The following is a 17,833-nucleotide window of genomic DNA, read 5'->3' on the forward strand; positions in this document are numbered from 1 at the left end:
TAAAATTAGATGTACCTAACTTACTTTACAAAATAAATTAATTAATTTGGTGTTGAGTAATCTCTTGGTTAAGTTCTTCTCGGATAAATGTGTTATAAATGTGATCTATCTATCTATTTTTCTGTCTATCTGTCTGTCTGTCTCTCTGTCTGTCGAATTTTTCCATTCATCGAGTACTCGAGTTTTGGAAAACGTGATATAATGAAAAAAAGCGAGTGTGGGGTGTCTGACGTGGGGGGCTCGCCCTCTAAATAAACTTTGGAGTTCAGAGAGGGGAGAGAGACGGCAGAGAGCTGAAGTCATCAGTTACCAGACGAGCACACGAGCTGAGAGCAGGCGAGAGAAAGGGAGAGATAGTGAATTGCTCAACCGTGAAACTGTGAGCTATCGAGATTGAATAGAGAAGAGCGACGTTTCGGCGACTGTTTAGAAATATAGCGCCAAAGTTTCACTGAAAGTTCCTCGAGATGCTGTGATGAGGATGACGCGAGGACCTCCTACATGTCAGGCTCAATAAATAAAGTAACTTTCACACCTGGACGTGTCGTGCGGAATCACAGCGGGGAATACAGTCATTCAGGAAGACAATCCAACTTTATCGCCATGCCAATTTAATTTGATTCCCTCCTCCCCATCTTTAAGTTTTGCTTACAGTGCGCTGGATGGAGAACTAACACTTTCATTGTTTCCATGGAATGAGTGTCTCTCTCTTTGGATATCTCACAGTGGCACATATGTGGATTGCCTCCAATATGTTACTGCCGAATCGGCCCAGGTGCATTTGGGCCATTGGAAATTCTGTTTCTCTTACGCGTGAGCACAGCTGGGGCTTCTGCCCGGTTTAGGAATAACCTATTGAGTATTGCACAGATCAAAGTGCGATAAGGGACATTGAAATTGACAGGACAAGCATCATTCCCCTGATTACTATGCAATTACAACTGATCTCCATTGTTTTGATCTTGCATTGTATGGAATACACAAACTGTCAGCATCACGGCTCCAGGCACCGGCTACACAAACGTAAGTTCTGCGCGCTGCTGATCTGATGCTTTGCGCACACCTGCACCGTGACTTATACGGCCTATTTGTGTGCACTTTTTGTTTGTAATCATGGTGTTTTTAAATACATAATGTATCCTACTTTTTGTCATTTTAAAAGACTTGAAAGTTAAATGTTTCTTTTTTTAAGTTAAAGTCTCTATTGGGGTAATGTTGATATGGGATATTTATCAGGTGACAGGACATGGTTAAGGTTTACTACGGGAATTTTTAACATTTTTATATTTTTAACATTTATTTCTTGTCTGTTAATATGGGTCACTGTATCTAAAACTCAAAAGCCAAAAAGAAAATCAGTAGATTCGACACTCGCAGTCTCTCCTGCGGTTCAGCATATAACCATATGCAACAGAGAACTAAAGGAGTTAAGTATTTCTCAGCAGCTGGAAGATCTCATTATTGTTATCGAAATGTAGGCTATATGCTATTTTTTCTTATGACACCTGGAGTATATCGCTGTTTTTCCCGTTTATATTTTGTGCCAAGCCTGGGTTGCCAAGTGCGCTGGTTCCCTCAGAATTGTCTACTTTAAAACTAGCAGTGGGTTGATTTTTTTATGTGGTGTGAGGGTTTGACTTTTCTCGCCAATTGTATTTAAATAGGTTATTATTTTTAATTTTTTACCAGCCAGTAACAGGTAAGGTGGATAGCCTACTGTTCTTTTATGGAAATAGGCACACCAACTGTGGCTATGAAGCATTACAGTGAATGCACAGTGAAATAGTGTTTTTGAATGAAATACATAAAAATAAAAGGTAGTAGCTAAACCTTACTCAGGGTAGATGCCATATTTTATTTTATGCTGTTTTTAGTAATAGTTTAATATTTAGTTATATTTAGTAATGTTTTTTTTTTGGGGGGAAATGTATGTTTTTGATGTTAGGGTTAGTACAAAAACCCATTTGTTCTTTACCTCTGTCCCCCACAGCCTCATTTTCATTCGCAAAAAAAAAAAAAACATGGCCTCTACCCTGAATAAGATCCATATATGAAATAAAAGCAGTATGGTAAAACACAGTTGTACATTGTCCAAGAACCCCACTGTCCAGTTAAAAGTGTAGGCTATAGTAAACTTTTTAAATAGTAGGATAGCCTACAGTAAATATAAATCAAACTATTAAAACGTGATGCTTTTAAAACTACTTTATACAGCTTGAAAATTCGAAAAACCCGTGTAAGGTTTTATTGGTGATTAGGCTGATTTTGTTTGGTGATTGGGCTGTCTTTGTCACAAAGACCTGGCAACCCTGCAAACAGCGTAGTGTTGCTTGAGATGAGCCAGTCTCGGTGAAACTGCGCCTGTCACAAAATCGTTATTGTGTTCCTCATGGTTTTGTTTTGATGGCTTAGTTTGAGGACAATTTCACATATGTGTCCCCACAGGGAGTTCTGGAAGAAAAAAACAGCTGCTTAGGCATCCTAGATAAACTTCTGATGGAAAATGTACCGTTGAGGTAAAAGCCTAGAAGACGCGTGAAAAGTGTTTATTTTTACTAGACACTTGTGTGGTTTGATTCGGAAACATAACTTATATCGGCAAGGGACAGACACACTGCTGATTTTTGTGATTTACGTACTGTTTTAGGTTTACGTTGCAGTTACCCTCCATTAACGAGTAACGTTTCAGTCGTGTTTTACTTCAATGTATCGTGCTATCATTGTTGTGATAAGTGCGAATATGAAAGTATGAATTTGCAGACTACACCATTAGTGGCTTATACATTGTGCACTGCTCGTCTAGCATCAATGGCCAGTCCAACGTCTTGTTTGGATCGCTCTCTAGCGGCCACTGCATTACGCAGAGAACCCTTTGTAGTGCGCTTGGACCGTCACGCGCTTGTTGACTGTTACTCGCTGAGATATCTGTAAGTTCAGTGCTATCAGTTAAAGGTAACTTGATAAGAAATTCATCATTTAATTCAAAAGACCGTTTTAATCAAATGTATTACTGATTAAGTCAAGGCTGTAACCAAATACTCAGGATGGTGGGGGCCGTGTGTAATTTTGGGGGTCATGTCCCCCTCACTGTTTATATGAATATTTTTGGTTTACACAGAGAGAAACAAAATTTTGGGAAGCTGAGCTCTGAAATAAGCAATTCATGCATGACAGGCTCCAGAAATATGTGATTGAGTATGATTTTTATTTTAATAAACAACGTAATAGGAAAATATGACTTGAAAGGCACAATTAGAATGACTGTATAAACATAGTCCAAATTAGTTGGTGACAAAGCCAGTTAGATGCAACAGAATTGCTTTTGGTATCAGGGAGCCACAGAAATGCCATTGTGGCTTTGTGGCACTCACTCGGTTGTTTCAACTCTGATAGAAAAAAATTATATTATGGAATTCAAAATACAAAACCCTTATCCATTTTTTTTGTTCAAAACTTAGATGATGCTAGAATTGTGGACTGTGGTCAGGACATTGCATTCAGCATACTAAGTATGTGCTCTCATGTGTCATATGAGAAAAATATGTGTCTAATCAGACTTTGACAGCTAATTAGTTCAGTACACAACTGTCATTTTGAATTTAAAGAGGGGACGGTTTGAGGTTATCCTTAAAGAGCAGAAATCTTTCACTCATTTCAGCATATTTTTGATCAATTCACATATTTCAAAATATTAAGAGATTATATTAATAGATACGGGTGAGCAGGGTGATCAAATCTATGCTGGTGCTGTATGAATTTTGGCAGACACTGCAACAGTGAAGTGTGGCAAACGTGCTGACCGCCATCCTTTTGAAAGCACCGGCCATCATCAGATGCTGCTAATTAAGAGACTTTGAAACGTTTGTGATGGACAAAAACTTGGGTGAATGACCTATGACTAATTTATCAGTTCACAGAGAGTGACCAAACGGTCGCCTGACCTCAAACATTTCCTGTCTTCTGTATGTGCGCGTCTCTGTGTCTCTGCGTTGACAAGTAGAAGCCACAAGCCTTTGATTTGCATGTAAAATAGACACCTTTTAAATGCCAAAGAATTTGTAACATCTGATACTTATAACATTGGAATATCTTGTGCATATGACTGTTTTGCAAGAATGTTTTGTGAAGTGAATGTAATTGTTGTATACGCTTTTTTGTAATGTGTCACAGAGGACTAAAAAGGTGAGGTTGACATTTAGTTTTTAAAAGAAGACTTACAAGTCAATGACAGTATATGGTAACTAATGTCCTTTTGAATAAACTAATGGCTGTGTTTTTTTAGTAAAAAATTATCTTTGCTTGTGTGTGGCCTCCCCATGTTGTAAATATCGCAGGAAATTAATTGTGTCTGCCTGCTTCACCGACTCAAACCACAAGACTTTGGGCAATAAGCAAATGCTTTTGTTTAATGTCGATGTCTGACATAGCTAAACCTTACTCAGGGTAGATGCCCTATTTTATTTTATGCTGTTTTTAGTAATAGTTTAATATTTAGTTATATTTAGTAATGTTTTTTTTTTTTGGGAAATGTATGTTTTTGATGTTAGGGTTAGTACAACAACCCATTTGTTCTTTACCTCTGTCCCCCACAGCCTCATTTTCATTCGCAAAAAAAAAAAAAACATGGCCTCTACCCTGAATAAGATCCATATATGAAATAAAAGCAGTATGGTAAAACACAGTTGTACATTGTCCAAGAACCCCACTGTCCAGTTAAAAGTGTAGGCTATAGTAAACTTTTTAAATAGTAGGATAGCCTACAGTAAATATAAATCAAACTATTAAAACGTGATGCTTTTAAAACTACTTTATACAGCTTGAAAATTCGAAAAACCCGTGTAAGGTTTTATTGGTGATTAGGCTGATTTTGTTTGGTGATTGGGCTGTCTTTGTCACAAAGACCTGGCAACCCTGCAAACAGCGTAGTGTTGCTTGAGATGAGCCAGTCTCGGTGAAACTGCGCCTGTCACAAAATCGTTATTGTGTTCCTCATGGTTTTGTTTTGATGGCTTAGTTTGAGGACAATTTCACATATGTGTCCCCACAGGGAGTTCTGGAAGAAAAAAACAGCTGCTTAGGCATCCTAGATAAACTTCTGATGGAAAATGTACCGTTGAGGTAAAAGCCTAGAAGACGCGTGAAAAGTGTTTATTTTTACTAGACACTTGTGTGGTTTGATTCGGAAACATAACTTATATCGGCAAGGGACAGACACACTGCTGATTTTTGTGATTTACGTACTGTTTTAGGTTTACGTTGCAGTTACCCTCCATTAACGAGTAACGTTTCAGTCGTGTTTTACTTCAATGTATCGTGCTATCATTGTTGTGATAAGTGCGAATATGAAAGTATGAATTTGCAGACTACACCATTAGTGGCTTATACATTGTGCACTGCTCGTCTAGCATCAATGGCCAGTCCAACGTCTTGTTTGGATCGCTCTCTAGCGGCCACTGCATTACGCAGAGAACCCTTTGTAGTGCGCTTGGACCGTCACGCGCTTGTTGACTGTTACTCGCTGAGATATCTGTAAGTTCAGTGCTATCAGTTAAAGGTAACTTGATAAGAAATTCATCATTTAATTCAAAAGACCGTTTTAATCAAATGTATTACTGATTAAGTCAAGGCTGTAACCAAATACTCAGGATGGTGGGGGCCGTGTGTAATTTTGGGGGTCATGTCCCCCTCACTGTTTATATGAATATTTTTGGTTTACACAGAGAGAAACAAAATTTTGGGAAGCTGAGCTCTGAAATAAGCAATTCATGCATGACAGGCTCCAGAAATATGTGATTGAGTATGATTTTTATTTTAATAAACAACGTAATAGGAAAATATGACTTGAAAGGCACAATTAGAATGACTGTATAAACATAGTCCAAATTAGTTGGTGACAAAGCCAGTTAGATGCAACAGAATTGCTTTTGGTATCAGGGAGCCACAGAAATGCCATTGTGGCTTTGTGGCACTCACTCGGTTGTTTCAACTCTGATAGAAAAAAATTATATTATGGAATTCAAAATACAAAACCCTTATCCATTTTTTTTGTTCAAAACTTAGATGATGCTAGAATTGTGGACTGTGGTCAGGACATTGCATTCAGCATACTAAGTATGTGCTCTCATGTGTCATATGAGAAAAATATGTGTCTAATCAGACTTTGACAGCTAATTAGTTCAGTACACAACTGTCATTTTGAATTTAAAGAGGGGACGGTTTGAGGTTATCCTTAAAGAGCAGAAATCTTTCACTCATTTCAGCATATTTTTGATCAATTCACATATTTCAAAATATTAAGAGATTATATTAATAGATACGGGTGAGCAGGGTGATCAAATCTATGCTGGTGCTGTATGAATTTTGGCAGACACTGCAACAGTGAAGTGTGGCAAACGTGCTGACCGCCATCCTTTTGAAAGCACCAGCCATCATCAGATGCTGCTAATTAAGAGACTTTGAAACGTTTGTGATGGACAAAAACTTGGGTGAATGACCTATGACTAATTTATCAGTTCACAGAGAGTGACCAAACGGTCGCCTGACCTCAAACATTTCCTGTCTTCTGTATGTGCGCGTCTCTGTGTCTCTGCGTTGACAAGTAGAAGCCACAAGCCTTTGATTTGCATGTAAAATAGACACCTTTTAAATGCCAAAGAATTTGTAACATCTGATACTTATAACATTGGAATATCTTGTGCATATGACTGTTTTGCAAGAATGTTTTGTGAAGTGAATGTAATTGTTGTATACGCTTTTTTGTAATGTGTCACAGAGGACTAAAAAGGTGAGGTTGACATTTAGTTTTTAAAAGAAGACTTACAAGTCAATGACAGTATATGGTAACTAATGTCCTTTTGAATAAACTAATGGCTGTGTTTTTTTAGTAAAAAATTATCTTTGCTTGTGTGTGGCCTCCCCATGTTGTAAATATCGCAGGAAATTAATTGTGTCTGCCTGCTTCACCGACTCAAACCACAAGACTTTGGGCAATAAGCAAATGCTTTTGTTTAATGTCGATGTCTGACATTTTGTTATTTAATTAAGTTTTAACTGTGCCGCTTTACCGATAGATTCTGGGAATGCTTGCTTTTGCGGTCGTCGAGTTTGAAGCGTGGCGAAGCGATTTCAAACGTTCGGCTGTGGCAGCGCAAGGGCAGGCAGAATTCCTCCGTGTAAAGGGTTCTGTGAGTTAGAGAGCTTTGGCAGGAACACATGTGGGCAAATGGACAGCAGTTGTAAAGATTGCTTAGATATGTCAAACAGAATATCCTTGATCTATGGCAATCTGGCGGCCAAGAGTGAACTCTGGGAATAAGGGGAGGGAGACAGAAAAAAACAACAACGATGCCCTAGACCGAGTTCAGTAGTATGGAATGTAAGAGCAGGTTGAAAATATCTATCTATCTATCTATCTATCTATCTATCTTATATTCGGCAAGGATGCATTAAATTGATCAAAATTGATAGTAAAACATTTTGTAAAAGGTAAAAAATATATATTTAAAACAAGTAATGTTCATTTAAACTATGAATACTGAAAAAAGAAATGTCACAGTTACTACAAAAAAGTGTAACCATCACAACTGTTTGCAACTTTATTGAAACTTTATACAATATTTCAGAATATTACTGATTTTATTCTATTTTTATCAACTAAATGCGGTCTTGGTGAACATATGAGACTTCTTTCAAAAATGTTTTAAAAAATCTTACCGACCCCAAACATTTAAATGGTAGTGTGTGTATATATATTTTGAACATTGCTGTCTATTGCATTACTGCCTCATATTGCATAGTGGGTCAAAATGGCAAAAAGCCACTTCGTAAGTGCGTTACAGTGATACTAGGAGTCGTCATTTCCCATGCTTTTTAAACTGCTTCCTTATTGTTTAGGCTTGCTGATGGTTAGAGGTCCTCAATATGTAACATCCTTTCAAGCCATATCATTTCAAATTGCATAAAAGTGAAAGTAGAAGCTTTTTTTAACCTCTCTGAAGTTGAGCTAGACCACTCTTCATTTTACCCTACCTCACCCGTATCCAGATGCTCTGAGACTGGGTCAGTCCCTTCTAAAACGCAGAGCCTTTAACCATCTGAGACTGACCTTTGAGAGACACCTGGAAGCGATTGACTTCAATCAAAGATGTACCTTGAAGCAGCCGAGGAGCACCTTCCATTTTTTTACCCTGCTGAATTTAGTGAGGTACTGCACTGTAGTTTACAGTATGATGCAATTAGATCAGTGAACGTCTGTTCTTCTCACTGCAACTGTGAACTCAAATCACTTTTGACTTCTTCAGTTCCCGAGCCAAAACAACGAGGCCATAGTGCATAGATATTATTCACAATCCCTTGAGCAAAAAGCTGAAGAAAATATTCTCTCAAATCCCTTTGAATACAGTCAGGCCTATTTCTGAAAAATATCAAATCTTCTGTCCGGAAGGTTGTCAGGGCGTATAACAGGTCAGCGATCAGCTCTATCATTTAAAAATAAATCTTGTCTTAAGGGATCACTAGGACATTGAGAAACCTCTTCGTCATGCATTTGTGGTGGGCAGTTTCACTGTGTATTCGCAGCTGGAGGTCTCCAGTGGAGACGAGTTGATTCCGTCTGTTTGTTTTTTTTTGTCACAGTGAGGCCACTCTGTTTGCGCGCTTATGAACACAAAGGCTACTGTGCTGCCGTTTGCGTGCAAACCCCGGTATGCAACGTGTCTCTGTTGATTAGTTTCTCTGCCGGGAGAATCCACAGATGACTGTGCTTCCTGTCTTGTTTATTATTACACTACATTATGGTCACTGTTGTAGCCTTAATTGATGGCCCTGTTCTTTCCTTGAAGAACCTTGAACCATTTAGTTGTACCCACCATTCCTGTTTGCTCTTATAAATGTTGAGAATGTCCAAATAAATGCAGAGTATGCTTTTTGTAACTAGGTGCTGGCAGAAGAAGCAAGGCTTTCAGTTCTAGCCTTTGCAAACATTTGGATTTCTACACATTATATTAAGGCATTATATCTTTTTTGAAATGTGAAACTGTTTAATGATGACATTTTTGCATGTGTATTTGGCACTTTTTATTCAGAGGAAGTGGACAGAGGGCAGGAAATGATGAGAAGAGTTTTCGCATTCAGTTAGCATTGCACATAAAGTATGAGTACCACGAAACACAATGTGAAGTTTGTTTTTACATGCCGTTTATCAGCGGGTTTATCTGAAACATATTATTCCACCACAACAGAACACAAAATTTGAGGTTGTTAAATCTGTTTTATGTTTTTGAAGTCTGTTATGCTCACTTGTGATAGAATTTTCAGCAGCCATTACTCCAGTCTTTAGTGTCACATGATCCTTCAGCTAGCATTCTAATATGCTGATTTGGCACTCAATAATTCTGGTACTTCTTATTATAACCAATGCTAAAAAAAACAGTTGTGCTGCTTTAAAAAAGTGATAATATTCAGGATTCTCTGATGAATAGAAAATTCAAAAGAGCAGCTTTTATTTGAAAAAGAAACATTATAAATGTCTTTACTGTCACTTTTGATTAATTTAATCCATCCTTGTTGGATAAAAGATCTTACTGATCCCAAAATTTTATACAGTCGTGTATACAGTAAATGACATTAAATGTGATTAAACACAACTCGCTACCAAGTACCTCAAACAAAACTCTAAATAGCTTTCAAAGATAAAATGCCACTAGTCTGGCAAACTTTGGCAATAAAATAGTGATTAGTTGGTCCTCAAAAGCATCTACAGTATTAAATCTGGGCCCTTTACTATGGGTAGGTTATATAAAGTCAAACAGTTGGGTTAGAACTAGCCAGAACTGCAGTAAGTTATCCCTTACATAAATAATATTGTAGCTTTGTACATGTATGTTTTCTAATAACTATTGCAGTGAAAGAGAGACTGACACCAGTGGTTTCACACTCCAGACAATACATAAATAGGGTGACTATGCATCCTCTTTTTAATGTCCTGGAAAAATCCTGGCCTAAAATGTCTGGATTTTGGCTTTGTTTTCTAATTGTTTTCATGCTTGCTGAAGATAACGACTGAAAAGTAGTTTGCACAATAGCTTGCAAGCTTTGTACATCAACCTGTCATGGCTTGGGATCTACAGAGAACAGTCAAAGCAATGCAAATAAACTTAGATATAATGTATATCTAGTAAGGACTGTATGGAGCACAAAACTCAAAACATTTTAGGAAATTTAGAAGTCCCAGTCAGGACATGCACAGGAAAAAGAGGACATATGGTCACCCTAACATAAATGATATATATCTATTACACTTGTCAGATCTGTACATTTGCATAAATCTTTTGTTGAGCCACACATGTTGTTTGATCCTAAAGTAAAATTGATGTTTCTACCACAGAGGGTTCAGGGGTGAGCTCCCAGGGATGCCAGGGAGGCTGTCAGACCTGCTCGGTTTACAATGGCTGTCTGACCTGCAAACCCAAGCTTTTTATTCACTTTATTCACGACGGGATGAGGCAGATCGGAGTGTGCCTGGCCTCCTGCCCTAATGGTTTCTACGGCACCCGTTCCCCTGACCGGAACGACTGCATAAGTAAGACACATGTTTCGCCTCAGCTTCTCCTTGAAATATTTACACTACAGACATCTTTATGTCTTAGTTACAGTAATAAAAGCTATGGGCAATGGCGTGTATACTACAGCATTCCCTTCTCAGCTCAGGACAATGTGGTAATGCGTGCGTATCCTGTCTTCCAGAGTGTGGGTCAGAGTGCGACTCGTGCTTTAACAGGAACTTCTGCCTGCGCTGCAGAGCGGGCTCCTACTTGCACAAGGGCAAGTGCATGGAGAGCTGTCCAGATGGGCTGATGCCCAGCGATACCAAGAAAGAGTGTGTCCCTGGTGAGTGCCCAGTTTACAGTCACAGATATGATGGACTAGTTTTTAGCATCCTTTCCTCCAGTGTTGGGGAAGCTACTTTGAAACTGTAGCTTGCCAAACTGTAAGCTAATCATAATTTCAAGTAGTAAAACTACAGCCAAGCTACTGTTTTGCAAAGTTAACTAATACAAGCTTAATAAGAATAAAATGAATAAGACTTTCAAAAGCTACATATTAGAGAGAGGATCAACCGAATTAACCAGTTCACTAGAATTAATCAAATGATTAAAAGCTACACATTGGAGAGAGTGCCATCTGAAAGAACCTATTCGTTAAAATGAATCAGACTTTCCAAAAGGTACATATTAAAGTGAGGACAATCATCATAATGAACTGATTCACTAGAATGAATCTGACTTTCTACTGCTACATATTAGACCGGTGGTTCTCAAACCTGACCTGGAGTACCCCCAGCCCTGCACATTTTGTATGTCTCCCTCATCTATCACACCTGATTCAACTCATCAGCTTATTAGTGGAGACTGCAAGACCGGAAGGGGGTGTGTCAGATATAGGAAGACATAAATAAATGTGATGTGCTGGGGGTACTTCATGGAGAGGTTTTAAAACCACTGTATTAGACAGAGGGCTACAATTCACTACAATGAATCGGACATTTAGAAGCTACATATTAGATAGAGGATTGTCACTAGAATAATTCAGACTTTCCAAAATTATTTCGGATGGTCATCTCTTTAATTTTCCAATTCTTTCCAGCACCACATATGAGACAGGGCTGTTTTGATTAGTATGTTTGATTTGATTTTCTCATTTAAACCAGCCATGTGGTGTTTAGACATGCTACTCTGATTGCTATGGTGCAAGAGCAGGAGGAAACCAGCTGAGGCACGGACCTAAGTGCAGGTAGTTTAATTAAATAACAAAGAACTGGTAACAAGAACGGGAACAAAAACAGAAACACGAGCAGAGCGGCAACGCTAACATTCAACAACTGACAAAGCACAAGGGAGACACAAGGACTATTTATACAGAGAGCTGAAGCAATGAACTAATCAGTAACCAGGGCAAATAACAAGGAGATGGGTGTGGTTCAGTGAGTGTCCATGACAACAAACAAGAGAGCAGAGCAGCTGGGAAACAGGAGGGGAACAAGGCAACAATAGGGGCACAGAACTACAAACTAAAAGTCCTTGAACACAGACACAAGAAACACAGACAGGGATCGTGACAACGATGGACAAAGTAGTTTGTTAAAAGCTGCACTCTATCATGAAAATAGCTGAACACTCTCAGAAAAAAAGCTGTCCTACCTTAATTACCCCTACAGAGTGCATATTAGTAACTTAAGAGTACTTATTGCTACCGAAAAATATGTTTTAATATAGGGTGACCATATGTGCCATTTTCCCAGGACGCGTCCTGGCCAGGATTTGTTTTGGCTTTGTTTTCCTGTTTTCATGCTTGCTGAAGGTAATGATCGAAAAGTAGTTTGACCAATAACATGCAAGCATTGTACATAATGGACCAATCATGGCGTGTGAGAAGGTGGGATCTACGGTCAAAGCGATGCTATTACGCGTACATATTAGGTGTGTTCGACTTAACAGTGTTCGACTTAGCAGTGCGGCTCAGACCGATCAGTGTTTGACATCAAAGTACCTCGAGAGCATTTCGAAAGCATAACTGTCTGTATGGTACTTTGATGTCATACACCGATCGGTCTGCACACGCAAACAAAGCCAAAACCTAGATATTTTAGGCAATATAGAAATCCTGGCCAGGACGCGTCCTGGGAAAATGGCACGTATGGTCACCCTATTTAATACCTTTTGAAAAGGTTAGTAGCATGGTTACTTTTAGTTATTTATTCCCCAGTACTTCTAATGAAACTAAGTGTGTGTGTGTGATGGTTTTACAGCATGTCCTGCAGACTGCGACTCCTGTCAGAACAGTGACACGTGTACGAGGTGTGCACCGGGACACTTCTTACTGCATGGGCAATGTCATCACGTCTGCCCAGACGAGTTTGAGCCCAACGACTCAATGGAGTGCATCCCGACAGGTTAGAATCTGACATAACACCTGCTGTCAAGACACAGTGCTGTATGTGTGTGGCTTCACTAACTTGTTAACTGTGTTTTAGTGCACTGTGAAGTGGGCGAGTGGAGCGAATGGGGCCCCTGCTCACGCTCAGGTAAAACCTGCGGCTTCAAATGGGGCGAAGAAACAAGGACGAGGAAGGTCCTACAGAATCCCTCTCCAATGGGGAGCCCATGCCCAGCGACTTCTGAAACGAGGGAATGCTTAGTCAAAAGAAGAAGATGTAAGTGGCTAATATAATTATTGATAAATAGACCCAATCATCATTGAAAATTGTAAGCCTGATCACAGGAGTAAAAAGCTGCATGATTTGAGGTACTATGAGGTTGAGGATGAGGTTTGCACCAAAAGCTTAAAACCCAAAGTATGACCAATAATAATAGTGATGCTTGACTTGGAGTGAATGGAATTACTAGTGGGCTGTTGTACAGTTTCCACTTTTATAGTACAAAAAACATAGACTCTTTTTTTATTATCATTTAAATGCTTGTTTTGTATCGTCAGGATTATGATTATAAATGTAAGAGCCAGAAATATTTCCCTACTGATGCAAAACAAATACATGGAGCAGATTCAAGGATCTGTGCAGTTGTAAGCTTAACCATATTTGGACAGTTATGTTTTGAATGTTTATTTGTATAGTGGTATTTGTGGGACATTGCTGCTTTATGACAGACAGCAGGCCAACTCGACGCTCCATCGCTCTCCACCTCATAAACACTCAGGGCCTCAGCACAGAGAGAGGGAACAGAGGAAAATAAAAGGGGTGGAGATTTGCATGTGAACTTTTCAGACTCCAAAGAACAATGATATGGATTGATCTCACACACAAATTCAAAAGAAAAAAACACACTAAAAAAAAACTTGTCAAATGTAGCTCTGTTCTGAAAGATCTTTAAAGAACCATAAGCACATTTATGATGCAGATATATTTCAAGAGGATAGCAATGCTTATATACATGAAGTGTCCAACATACTACATTAGTTTTTTCTGTTAATTCAGTGCATCATCCGAGTATTTGAAGTGCACTTTTTTTTTTTTTTTTCTGAATTTTCAGTGTGAAACACTCATTGGGTTGTTTTTAGTATATTTAATAAAGTATAATTTAGCATAATTAGCATAAAATATAATTAATCATTGTAAAGAAAAAAAGAAATCATTAAAAAAATATTTTTTTTAAAAAACTGCTTTACCCAAAATAAATATTTATGCTTATTACAATTACTGGGTCTCCAAATTCTATGGTAGCATTGCATAAAAAAATAGAATAAAAGATTGTGGATGAAACAAGACAATCTGTATGTTTTAGTATAATTAATTGAGTTTAAATTTGAGTTTGAATTTAGTATAATTAATATAAATTAATTTAAGTAATAATTTAAAGCAGTTTACCAAAAATACATATATATCTATGCTCATTAAATTATGAGGCCACTCCAAATTCTATAGCATTGCATATATAGTTTGCAGAGAAGGAATCCCATAATGCACTGTAAGAAAAATCTATAATAAAAGATGGTGCACTAAACAAAATAGACAGACAGACAGATAGATAGATAGATAGATAGATAGATAAAAGGGCTGTGCAATTAATCGCATGCGATTGTCATGCGCATCTCGTCAGTAAAGCCGGTCCCGTGATTAGTAGTAAATCTCCATCACCTGCTTTCAGATGGAGCAGCATGCACTCACTTGAGCCGTAGTTCACTGACAATTAGGCAATATCGCGTTCATAATCGCAGATGAATCGCATTCGATTATGAACGAGATATTGCCTAGCTTGCATTCAATTATGAACGCGATATCGCCTAGCTTGTCTGTGATCTACGGCTCTGTGTAGTGCATGCCGCTCCATCTGAAAGCAGGTGATGGAGATTTACTACCAATCACAGGACCGGCTTTACTGACGAGATGCGCATGACAATCACATGCGATTAATTGCACAGCCCTAATTGATAGATAGATAGATAGATAGATAGATTTTTTTTGTAGGTTGCAGGCTTTTTATGTAGGTTTTGAAACAGAGCTTGCAACTCATCTTAGACATGTATTCCCTTAGTCACCAACTCTTTGCTTGTGCCTAGAAAAACGTTTTGTTCCATGTTAAGTCAAAGTGAGGAGTGTTGTATTGATCCGCTGGGGCCATGGGTGAGGGGTGCATTTTTTACACTGCAGGCTCGGTTATCGACCTCGCCCCTACTTGTGATTACCCAGCTGCCCCAACTCCTGGAGCATCAACTGCACGCTAATTATCTGCTGGGGTTCTGTCCTGTCCGTGTTTATGTTCCACATACAACAGCAGGGTCAGTGGTCCGACCCCCGCCAACTCAAAGTAATCCCAAGCCGCCCACTGACACTGATACATCCTCCTTGTCCTCCACCAACTCCTGATACACACATGCAACTGCTTTACTTGTTGTTACCCCAGCCAAATCCCTCTCCATTCTTCTCCCGTTACTTGTCATTTGTTTTTCTTTCGTGTTCTCCCTCTGACTAATCCTGACCTTTTTCTTACACGGCTTGTCCAAACGCAGCCCTGTGTCTGGACCCTGTCCTTTCACTTTCAGGCTTCATGACTCTAAATTCAACTCCTAGTGTCAACAAGTGCTCTTTTTTCCTCCGTTTTTTGGTTGATGGATTAAACTGAAAGACAGTAAATGTTACAATGTAATGTAATGTTGCAAAAATGTTCCTTTGATGCTCTTCTTTTGAATTTTTAATCATTTTACTCAAAAGAATCCTGGGAAAAAAAGTATCATTGTTTCCACAAAAAACATTAAGCAGCACACCTGTTTTCTTAAAAAAAATAAAATAAAATAAAATAAATATATATATATAATAATAACAGTAATAGATTATAGGGATGTAACGATTCACTCAACTCACGATTCGATTCGATTCACGATTTTGATTTCACGATTCGATTCGATTCACGATTATTATAATTTTTTTTAACAAAATGAGATTTAAGACAAATTATAAATTAAATGTGTCCTTTTATTATTGCTTGGACAAAATGCTGCACATTTCTTTGTGAAATTGAAATATAATACTATAATAATATACTAATATAGCACTTGCATATTACTGCTCTTTTGTTGGTTTTGATTGCTAGTTAATCGTTACATCCCTATAATAGAATAAATAAAAATGAATTAAAAATAAACAAATAAATAAATAATTGTTGCTTGAACACCAAATCAGCATATTAGAGTGATTTTAAAATAGAAAAATGCTATTTTAAATTATAATAAGATTTGACAATATTACTGTTTTTACTCTATTTTTGATTAAATAAATACCACCGTGGTGAGACTTCTTTCAAAAACATTTTAAAGAATTATACTGACGCCAAACTTTTGAATGGTAGCATACATATACTGTGTATGCGTGTGTGTACAGGTTTTACCTATATAGTAGATTAATAAATTTGGCATCGCAGCATCGTTGTTTTGTGTGTTTGTGTGTGTGTAGCTCAATTGTTCCCTGAACTCTTAGCCTCTGTATGCAGCTCTGCCCTGCACAGCAGCACCAACCTCCCTAAGGGAGTGCAGCTATACTGGGCCTTCAAAGCCCTGGCATTCCTCCTGTGGGACGAGCCAGAGCCCTTAATCCCAGCCTGGCTCCTGCCAAAAGCCCCCGGACGACAGCACGCCTGCCGGGGAGGATGTGACCCCCTCCACCCTTCCCCACCCCACCCCCAGGGTTAATTAATAAAATTGTGCCCCACTGCACCACATCATATCCCCTTTAAACAATCCCCACCTCTGTGTCCTTAACAGCAGCAGACTGGGACGATTTGGGTTGTCAGGGTTGAGATTTTAGAGCGTTTCACCTTTTACTGACTGTGCAGCAGTTACGCCCCCCCAACCTTCCATCTGTCCTGACACACTTTTCACCCTCTCATCTCCCTCCTCTTCTAAGATCTCCTCCTTTTCTCCCCTCTCAATCACTCTTTTAACAATAATGTATAATCAGAGCCAGATGACTCCTCATTTCACCTATGTTGAAATAGACACAACTATGAGACAAAATCGTTCCAAACCATTTCAGGCTTGCAACATATCTTAGAGGAGGATAGAACTGCAATCCATTGATGATGATGAATAGATCCATTATCATGTGGCTATTTTTAGCTGTAGATAGAGCACCTGTAAACTTGTGCATGGATTTGACATGTAGTTTTACCCTGAGGCAGAAACAGGCCTTCATAACTAAAGCGATATGTCACAGAAAAATCACAAAAGAAATCTTAATTGTTTCTCTTGGATAGCAATGAGATTAAATGGAGAACAAATGGAGACTTTCCAGCGGAGACTTTCCAGTTTCTTAGTTGCTCCTGAAAAAAAAGCCAGTAATCTCAAATGGGTCTCCTCTAGAGTTCAAGAGGGAACAATGTCTCGAACACTGCTCAACGTGCTCAAGATCAAAAGTCAAAGCTTTTTATCACATTATTCCTGCCAAACCAAATTATCTGAGCAATGCTACCCATATTAACTTAAAGGGGTCATATGATGTTGCTAAAAATAACATTATTTTGTGTATTTGGTGTAATGAAATGTGTTTATGCGGTTTAAGGTTAAAAAAACACATTATTTTCCACATACTGTACATTATTGTTTCTCCTCTATGCCCTGCCTTTCTGAAACGCGTCTCTACCAGGATCAGGAAACAGTCCTCCATAAAATGCGCTGCAGTGTTGTAAATACAACTTAACCACTGATTTCTAGTTGTGTCCTCTTTTGGAAAGCCAAACAAAGTAGTTTAACTTTCACAACGAGAAACACAGCGTCACACACTGCGGGCTTGAGTGAGCGGCGGCCGGCGGATTCGACGAAGGAGCGG

The 17,833-nt window shown here is 38.6% G+C and overlaps 1 protein-coding gene across 1 annotated transcript in view; it reads left to right on the plus strand.

Moving 5' to 3' along the window:
* Window positions 1-296: 296 nt before the first annotated feature.
* LOC107730228 (R-spondin-3) overlaps window positions 297-17,833 on the plus strand; it is a 21,648-nt gene continuing 4,111 nt past the window's right edge. Inside the window, exons 1-5 of the mRNA XM_016540991.1 lie at window positions 297-1,023; window positions 10,385-10,579; window positions 10,744-10,887; window positions 12,806-12,949; window positions 13,031-13,210. Of these exons, the coding sequence (XP_016396477.1) occupies window positions 930-1,023; window positions 10,385-10,579; window positions 10,744-10,887; window positions 12,806-12,949; window positions 13,031-13,210 (757 nt within the window). The 5' untranslated portion in view covers window positions 297-929. The remainder of the gene's footprint in view (window positions 1,024-10,384; window positions 10,580-10,743; window positions 10,888-12,805; window positions 12,950-13,030; window positions 13,211-17,833) is intronic.

Source organism: Sinocyclocheilus rhinocerous, unplaced genomic scaffold (assembly GCF_001515625.1).
Source record: "Sinocyclocheilus rhinocerous isolate Xijiao unplaced genomic scaffold, SAMN03320098_v1.1 scaffold2448, whole genome shotgun sequence".
NCBI classification, from domain to species: Eukaryota; Metazoa; Chordata; class Actinopteri; order Cypriniformes; family Cyprinidae; genus Sinocyclocheilus; species Sinocyclocheilus rhinocerous.